General features: G+C 43.7%; 1 protein-coding gene across 1 annotated transcript in view; it reads right to left on the bottom strand.

The window, feature by feature from the left end:
- Positions 1 to 3618, bottom strand: part of LOC110453870 (perlucin-like protein) — a 17740-nt gene extending 14122 nt beyond the window's left edge. The window contains exon 1 of the mRNA XM_021503056.1: positions 3105 to 3618. Coding sequence (XP_021358731.1) covers positions 3105 to 3297 — 193 coding nt within the window. The 5' untranslated portion in view covers positions 3298 to 3618. The remainder of the gene's footprint in view (positions 1 to 3104) is intronic.
- Between the last annotated feature and the right edge of the window lie 6530 nt (positions 3619 to 10148).

Here is a 10148-nt window from a genome sequence, read left to right as displayed (position 1 = left end):
CTACATGGGGACAGCACGACAACATTTATATCAATGTCTTCAGGTCAGTACAACAGCCCCTACATGGGGACAGCACGACAACATTTATATCAATGTCTTCAGGTCAGTACAACAGCCCCTACATGGGGACAGCACGACAACATTTATATCAATGGCTACAGGTCAGTATATAACAGCCCCTACATGGGGACAGCAGTAAATAACAGGTGTCAGCTACTCTGTACATAACAAGTGGCACCTAATCTGTACATAACATGTGTCACCTACTGCGTACATAACAGGTGTCACCTACTCTGTACATAACAGGTGTCACCTACTCTATACATAACAGGTGTCACCTACTCCGTACATAACAGGTGTCACCTACCCTGTACATAACAATTGTCACCTACTCTGTACATAACAAGTGTCACCTACTCTGTATATAACAGGTGTCACCTACTCCGTACATAACAGGTGTCACCTACTCCGTACATAACAGGTGTCACCTACTCCGTACATAACAGGTGTCACCTACTCTGTACATAACAGGTGTCACCTACTCTATACATAACAGGTGTCACCTACTCCGTACATAACAGGTGTCACCTACTCTGTACATAACAGGTGTCACCTACTCTATACATAACAGGTGTCACCTACTCTATACATAACAGGTGTCACCTACTCCGTACATAACAGGTGTCACCTAATATGTACATAACAGGTGTCACCTACCCTGTACATAACAGGTGTCACCTACTATATACAAAAAAGGTGTCACCTTCTCTGTACATAACAGGTGTCACCTACCCTGTACATAACAAGTGTCACCTACTCTGTACAAAACAGGTGTCACCTAACCTGTACATAACAGGTGTCACCTACTATGTACAAAACAGGTGTCACCTACTCTGTACATAACAGGTGTCACCTACCCTGTACATAACAATTGTCACCTACTATGTACAAAACAGGTGTCACCTACTCCGTACATAACAGGTGTCATCTACTCCGTACATAACAGGTGTCACCTACTCTGTACATAACAGGTGTCACCTACTCTATACATAACAGGTGTCACCTACTCTATACATAACAGGTGTCACCTACTCTGTACATAACAGGTGTCACCTACTCTGTACATAACAGTTGTCCCCTACTATGTACAAAACAGGTGTCACCTACTCCGTACATAACAGGTGTCATCTACTCCGTACATAACAGGTGTCACCTACTCTGTACATAACAGGTGTCACCTACTCTATACATAACAGGTGTCACCTACTCTATACATAACAGGTGTCACCTACTCTGTACATAACAGGTGTCACCTACTCTGTACATAACAAGTGTCACCTACTCAGTACATAACAGGTGTCACCTACCCTGTACATAACTATTGTCACCTACTATGTACAAAATAGGTGTCACCTACTCCGTACATAACAGGTGTCACCTACTCCGTACATAACAGGTGTCACCTACCCTGTACATAACAATTGTCACCTACTATGTACAAAACAGGTGTCACCTACTCCGTACATAACAGGTGTCACCTACTCTGTACATAACAAGTGTCACCTCCTCCGTACATAACAGGTGTCACCTACTCTGTACATAACAGGTGTCCCCTACTCTATACATAACAGGTGTCACCTACTCCGTACATAACAAGTGTCACCTACTCCGTACATAACAGGTGTCACCTGATATGTACATAAAAGGTGTCACCTACCCTGTACATAACAGGTGTCCCCTACTCCGTACGTAACATGTGTCCCCTACTCCGTACACAACAGGTGTCATCTACTCCGTACATAACAGGTGTCGCCTACCCTGTACATAACAGGTGTCACCTACTATATACAAAAAGGGTGTCACCTTCTCTGTACATAACAGGTGTCACCTACCCTGTACATAACAGGTGTCACCTACTCCGTACATAACAGGGGTCACCTGATATGTACATAACAGGTGTCACCTACCCTGTACATAACAGGTGTCACATACTATGTACAAAACAGGTGTCACCTACTCTGTACATAACAGGTGTCACCTACCCTGTGCATAACAATTGTCACCTACTATGTACAAAACAGATGTCACCTACCTGTACATAACAGATGTCACCTACTCCTTACATAACAGGTGTCACCTACCCTGTACATAACAGGTGTCACCTACTCCGTACGTAACATGTGTCACCTACTCCGTACACAACAGGTGTCATCTACTCCGTACATAACAGGTGTCGCCTACCCTGTACATAACAGGTGTCACCTACTCTGTACATAACAGGTGTCACCTACCCTGTGCATAACAGGTGTCACCTACTCCGTACATAACAGGTGTCACCTACCCTGTATATAACAGGTGTCACCTAACCGTTACGTCAAAGGTGGCACCTACACTGTGCATATAAGAGCTGCAACGATATATCGCGATAGTTTGAATACGGTACGATACACAATTTTTTTGGGAGGTCATGATACACCTACGATGTTTTCCGGAATTTGTCTTTTCTGAATTTAGTCTACTCACATCCGTTCCACCAGGCAACAAGAGTCTGGTTGAACGAGACTAGACAAGTGACAGCTTCAGCTCGGCATGCACGTCGAGAGACATGAATTGTATGAAACTTTAAAGGCATGCCTATAATGGACCATATCTATTTCCTGTTGTAATATTGCCATTAAAAAACTACAACATAACTTTTTTCTTTCCTTTTACTGTTACTAAATGTATCGTGATACGTATCGTATCGTCATGTAAATGTATCGTGATACGTATCGTATCGTCATGTAAATGTATCGTGAAACGTATCGTACCGTCATGTAAATGTATCGTGATACGTATCCTATCGTCATGTAAATGTATCGTGATACGTATCGTATCGTCATGTAAATGTATCGTGATACGTATCTTATCGTCATGTAAACGTATCGTGATACGTATCGTATCGTCATGTAAATGTATCGTGATACGTATCTTGTCGTCATGTAAATATATCGTGATACGTATCGTATCGTCATGTAAATGTACAGCTGCAGCCATAGTGCATACAGTGAAACTCTTCGCACAAACAACACTTTAACATAAACCAAGTGTATACATGTAGTTACCTTTCAGAGACGTTATCAGGTCGTCGTATTTACGTTGATATTCCCAATCCGACATAACAAGGTGACTGATCTCGGTGATGACGTGACCAGGGATGATCTGCGGAGACCTGCTGCCCTTGTTTACGTCAGCAGCCACTTGTTGATAGGTAGTACATGTCATCAGAAGAATCACCAACACTAGTACCCACCCCATGTTATTACTGTTGGGTTATATAAAACTAGCGAACAGTTCTGTTGCATAAAGTTCTCCGCAATGAACTCGTTTTCTGATACTGATTATAGAACAGAGATGTGATTCTACGAATACATGACGAGTCATCGGCAATAGTGTCCTTACGTCACACCAGTAAAACACAGTGTCCTTACGTCACACCAGTAGAACACAGTGTCCTTACGTCACACCAGTAAAACACAGTGTCCTTACATCACACCAGTAAAACACAGTGTCCTTACATCAAACCAGTAAAACACAGTGTCCTTACATCAAACCAGTAAAACACAGTGTCCTTTGTGGTCCAACTACAGGGAAATTATTAAAGCGTAACATGTACAAGTGGATTTATAATAGGAGTATGATATAGGCAGTAGGAAAAGGAAAATATTTATATTTTAAATAAAGACATAAGATTTCACCACTGTCGGTTTTACGGAACACGGCTACATTGACTGGTCTAGATTCTGTATAACGAGTTTCCTATTGACGGGTACATTGACTGGTCTAGATTCTGTATAACGAGTTTCTGATAAACGGATACATTGACTGGTCTAGATTCTGTATAACGAGTTTCTGATAAACGGATACATTGACTGGTCTATTCTGTATAACGAGTTTCCGATAAACGGGTACAATGACTTGACTAGATTCTGTATAACGAGTCTCCGATAAACGGGTACAAAAACTGGAATAGATTCTGTATAACGAGTCTCCGATAAACTGGTACAAAAACTGGTCTATTCTGTGTAACGAGTTTCCGTTTAACGGGTACAATGACTGGTCTATTCTGTATAACGAGTTTCTGATTAACGGGTACAATGACTGGTTTATTTTGTATAACGAGTCTCCGATAAACGGATACATTGACTGGTCTATTCTGTATAACGAGTTTCTGATAGACGGGTACAAAGACTGGTCTAGATTATGTATAACGAGTTTCTGATAGACGGATACATTGACTGGTCTATTCTGTATAACGAGTTTATGATAGACGGGTACAAAGACTGGTCTAGATTCTGTATAACGAGTCTCCGATAAACGGATACATTGACTGGTCTATTCTGTATAACGAGTTTCTGATAAACGGGTACAATGACTTGACTAGATTCTGTATAACGAGTTTCTGATTAACGGGTACAATGACTGGTCTATTCTGTATAACGAGTTTCTGATAAACGGGTACAATGACTTGACTAGATTCTGTATAACGAGTCTCCGATAAACGGGTACAAAAACTGGTCTATTCTGTATAACGAGTTTCCGATTAACGGGTACAATGAATGAACTAGATTCTGTATAACGAGTCTCCGATTAACGGGTACAATGACTGGTCTATTCTGTGTAACGAGTTTCCGATTAACGGGTACAATGACTGGTCTATTGTGTATAACGAGTCTCCGATTAACGGGTACAAAGACTGGTCTATTCTGTGTAACGAATTTCCGTTTAACGGGTACAACGACTGGTTTATTCTGTGTAACGAGTTTATGATTAACGGATACAATGACTGGACTAGATTCTGTATAACGAGTTTCTGATTAACGGATACAATGACTGGTCTATTCGTTATAACGAGTTTCTGATAAACGGGTACAATGACTGGTCTATTCTGTGTAACGAGTTTATGATTAACGGATACAATGACTGGTCTATTTGTTATAACGAGTCTCCGATAAACGGGTACAATGACTGGTCTATTCGTTATAACGAATTTCCGTTTAACGGGTACAATGACTGGACTAGATTCTGTATAACGAGTTTATGATTAACGGATACAATGACTGGTCTATTCGTTATAGCGAGTCTCCGATAAACGGATACAATGTCTGGTCTATTCGTTAAAACGAGTCTCCGATAAACGGGTAGAATGACTGGTCTATTGGTTATAACGAGTCTCCTATAAACGGATACAATGGCTGGTCTATTCGTTATAACCAGTCTCCGATAAACGGGTAGAATGACTGGTCTATTGGTTATAACGAGTCTCCGATAAACGGATACAATGACTGGTCTATTCTGTATAACGAGTTTATGATTAACGGATACAATGACTGGTCTATTCTGTATAACGAGTTTCAGATTAACGGGTACAATGACTGGTCTATTCTGTATAACGAGTTTCAGATTAACGGGTACAATGACTGGTCTATTCTGTATAACGAGTTTCCGATTAACGGGTACAATGATGATACGGATTAAAGAGTATCAGAGTTCGAGGCAACAATTAGTGACTGGTTTTTCATTCTTTATAAATTGATATCTCTCTCTCTCTTCTCCAGCCTAGTAAACTCTGAATTCGTATAAAATAGCGTATACGCAGCGGAAAAAAGGCTCGGGGGATTGATACTTGTTTTATACAGGGTGCCTGGTTCCTTCAAGGTCTGGAAACATGGAGCATATTTGGGATCCATTATGTCTAACTATGCAATAAAGGGGTGCTGAAAAACTTTTTATTCTATTGATTTACCTCCAAATTTCTTTGACGGGAAAATAGTAGACCGCGTCACTATCAGAGCAGTGTGTCAATGCGCGTACATAACGACCGATATAAATGTTCAAAGGGCCACTCAGGAATGACAAGGGAAAATGTAGTGTTGTTCACTAAGATTTTTTTTTAATTTACTTATTAATCGATAGAGATTCACTGGAACTATATTATACTAGCAACCATTGCTACCTCAGGTACCATCGTAGCAACTCGACGGTATTTTCTTCATACAGCGTTTAAACATTTTTTTATGATGTAAATATAAGGTTTGACGATCATTTTCACGTCGTATACGTTATTATGAACGTAATTAGCAAAGAACATGTTCTTTAAGGAACGACAAGGCGTAACATAAAATTATGTTCGTTGCCAACTACGTACATACTACTTATACTCCGTCATAATACAGTTGTCTGGGATAAATATATTATAGATACATCCGGATTGTTTGTTTGTGACAAATATCTTTGTAGCTATATCCGGATTGATTTGTTTGTGATAAATATCTTTGTAGCGACATCCGGATTGATTTGTTTGTGATAAATATCTTTGTAGCTACATCCGGATTGATTTATTGAGATAAATATGCAAGACCACACACTTGTGTTTTTCTAACGAATCATAAAGCATTAAATAGTTCCTCGTGTGTACGGATACAGATTGGGTAACGGTTTCCTGAGGCGAGGACTAGAGATTAAGGATTGTGATGTATACTAGTAGGCATCATCACGTCATAGCCGAACTTCCAGGCATTCACGCTACTTAGACGAGCTCTCAGACGGTTTAACCTGCTGCTTCCGTGAACAACAAATGAAGTCGTATCACCCCACACATTCCCAAACCTTTTACCTATGTCCTATTGGAAAAGCAAAGCCCTGAACAAGCAAAACAAACACGCAAAGCCCTGTATAGTTTGTTTATATCTCTGAGAAACAATGACTAGTGACATAGTTTACCATTTTCTTAACGTCTTTGTGTTTTAACTATCGATATCAAATCATTGTCCTTAAAAAGTCATGAAATGAAATAGTTGAACCCGAAAAATAATTGCAAAATACTCCAAAACTGATATAATCACTTTGGCACGGAGAAATTCGATTGTAGCGACATGGCGCGGTACATGTGTTTCGGGAGATAGGGGGAGCTGTCTCAGGGCTTGTCACACACTACCGAGATAGGGGGAGCTGTCTAAGGGCTTGTCACACACTACCGAGATAGGGGGAGCTGTCTAAGGGCTTGTCACACACTACCGAGATAGGGGGAGCTGTCTAAGGGCTTGTCACACACTACCGAGATAGGGGGAGCTGTCTAAGGGCTTGTCACACACTACCGAGATAGGGGGAGCTGTCTAAGGGCTTGTCACACACTACCGAGATAGGGGGAGCTGTCTAAGGGCTTGTCACACACTACCGAGATAGGGGGAGCTGTCTAAGGGCTTGTCACACACTACCGAGATAGGGGGAGCTGTCTAAGGGCTTGTCACACACTACCGAGATAGGGGGAGCTGTCTAAGGGCTTGTCACACACTACCGAGATAGGGGGAGCTGTCTAAGGGCTTGTCACACACTACCGAGATAGGGGGAGCTGTCTAAGGGCTTGTCACACACTACCGAGATAGGGGGAGCTGTCTAAGGGCTTGTCACACACTACCGAGATAGGGGGAGCTGTCTAAGGGCTTGTCACACACTACCGAGATAGGGGGAGCTGTCTAAGGGCTTGTCACACACTACCGAGATAGGGGGAGCTGTCTAAGGGCTTGTCACACACTACCGAGATAGGGGGAGCTGTCTAAGGGCTTGTCACACACTACCGAGATAGGGGGAGCTGTCTAAGGGCTTGTCACACACTACCGAGATAGGGGGAGCTGTCTAAGGGCTTGTCACACACTACCGAGATAGGGGGAGCTGTCTAAGGGCTTGTCACACACTACCGAGATAGGGGGAGCTGTCTAAGGGCTTGTCACACACTACCGAGATAGGGGGAGCTGTCTAAGGGCTTGTCACACACTACCGAGATAGGGGGAGCTGTCTAAGGGCTTGTCACACACTACCGAGATAGGGGGAGCTGTCTAAGGGCTTGTCACACACTACCGAGATAGGGGGAGCTGTCTAAGGGCTTGTCACACACTACCGAGATAGGGGGAGCTGTCTAAGGGCTTGTCACACACTACCGAGATAGGGGGAGCTGTCTAAGGGCTTGTCACACACTACCGAGATAGGGGGAGCTGTCTAAGGGCTTGTCACACACTACCGAGATAGGGGGAGCTGTCTAAGGGCTTGTCACACACTACCGAGATAGGGGGAGCTGTCTAAGGGCTTGTCACACACTACCGAGATAGGGGGAGCTGTCTAAGGGCTTGTCACACACTACCGAGATAGGGGGAGCTGTCTAAGGGCTTGTCACACACTACCGAGATAGGGGGAGCTGTCTAAGGGCTTGTCACACACTACCGAGATAGGGGGAGCTGTCTAAGGGCTTGTCACACACTACCGAGATAGGGGGAGCTGTCTAAGGGCTTGTCACACACTACCGAGATAGGGGGAGCTGTCTAAGGGCTTGTCACACACTACCGAGATAGGGGGAGCTGTCTAAGGGCTTGTCACACACTACCGAGATAGGGGGAGCTGTCTAAGGGCTTGTCACACACTACCGAGATAGGGGGAGCTGTCTAAGGGCTTGTCACACACTACCGAGATAGGGGGAGCTGTCTAAGGGCTTGTCACACACTACCGAGATAGGGGGAGCTGTCTAAGGGCTTGTCACACACTACCGAGATAGGGGGAGCTGTCTAAGGGCTTGTCACACACTACCGAGATAGGGGGAGCTGTCTAAGGGCTTGTCACACACTACCGAGATAGGGGGAGCTGTCTAAGGGCTTGTCACACACTACCGAGATAGGGGGAGCTGTCTAAGGGCTTGTCACACACTACCGAGATAGGGGGAGCTGTCTAAGGGCTTGTCACACACTACCGAGATAGGGGGAGCTGTCTAAGGGCTTGTCACACACTACCGAGATAGGGGGAGCTGTCTAAGGGCTTGTCACACACTACCGAGATAGGGGGAGCTGTCTAAGGGCTTGTCACACACTACCGAGATAGGGGGAGCTGTCTAAGGGCTTGTCACACACTACCGAGATAGGGGGAGCTGTCTAAGGGCTTGTCACACACTACCGAGATAGGGGGAGCTGTCTAAGGGCTTGTCACACACTACCAAAATAGGGGGAGCTGTCTAAGGGCCTGTTACACACTACCGAGATAGGGGCAGCTGTCTAAGGGCTTGTCACACACTACCGATGTACCTCGCCGAGATAGTGGGAGCTGTCTAAGGGCTTGTCACACACTACCGAGATAGGGGGAGCTGTCTAAGGGCTTGTCACACACTACCGATGTACCTCGCCGAGATAGTGGGAGCTGTCTAAGGGCTTGTCACACACTATTGAGATAGGGGGAGCTGTCTAAGGGCTTGTCACACACTACCGAGATAGGGGGAGCTGTCTAAGGGCTTGTCACACCTTACCGAGATAGGAGGAACTGTCTAAGGGCCTGTTACACACTACCGAGATAGGGGGAGCTGTCTAAGGGCTTGTCACACCCTACCGAGATAGGGGGAGCTGTCTAAGGGCTTGTCACACACTACCGAGATAGGGGGAGCTGTCTAAGGTACCGATGTACCTCGCCGAGATAGGGGGAGCTGTCTAAGGGCCTGTTACACACTACTGATTTACCTTACTGGGACTAAGCCGGAAGGAAAGTTGCGATGGTTTTATTATGCATATTATTATTGTACATCACAATTATATACACACAACTGAATAATACACTTAAACTCAGCGAATGTTATGTGTTTTCAACTCTTTGGAAAAAGTCACAGTAATACTGTTCTTTGTATGGCGCTCCGGTACCTGTTCCGCCGCCTTCATGAATTGGATTTGTGGCCGACACTAGAAGAACAAGTATATATATGAGTTTTATAATCAGCCTTACCTTAGTCTGCAAACACTTATATAGTTGGTGCTAGAATACGTACAATCAGACAATACAAAAGGCACGGACAGTATTGCCTCCGTTATACCTTCACAGTTACGCCATTTTCCCTCACATAACATACTATTTATTGACATTACCGCCCTAAATCTTAACATTTCCATCTCACACCTTAACACATTCCACTTTTGATGCTACCACCATACGTCTTCATATTTTATCCTAACTTCTTAACATGTCACCCTTAACCTGCTACTAGTCCGAACCTTAAGTAACACAAATATTAGTATACAATTATACACCATACAGAATAAATTTAATTGTAAGGTATAATATCAAGACGGTATATACTGATGTAG

The sequence above is a fragment of the Mizuhopecten yessoensis genome, unplaced genomic scaffold, assembly GCF_002113885.1.
Source record: "Mizuhopecten yessoensis strain PY_sf001 unplaced genomic scaffold, ASM211388v2 scaffold7529, whole genome shotgun sequence".
Classification (NCBI taxonomy): Eukaryota; Metazoa; Mollusca; class Bivalvia; order Pectinida; family Pectinidae; genus Mizuhopecten; species Mizuhopecten yessoensis.
The sequence above is the reverse complement of the archived record's forward strand: the minus strand, read 5'-3'. Positions and strand labels throughout refer to the sequence as shown.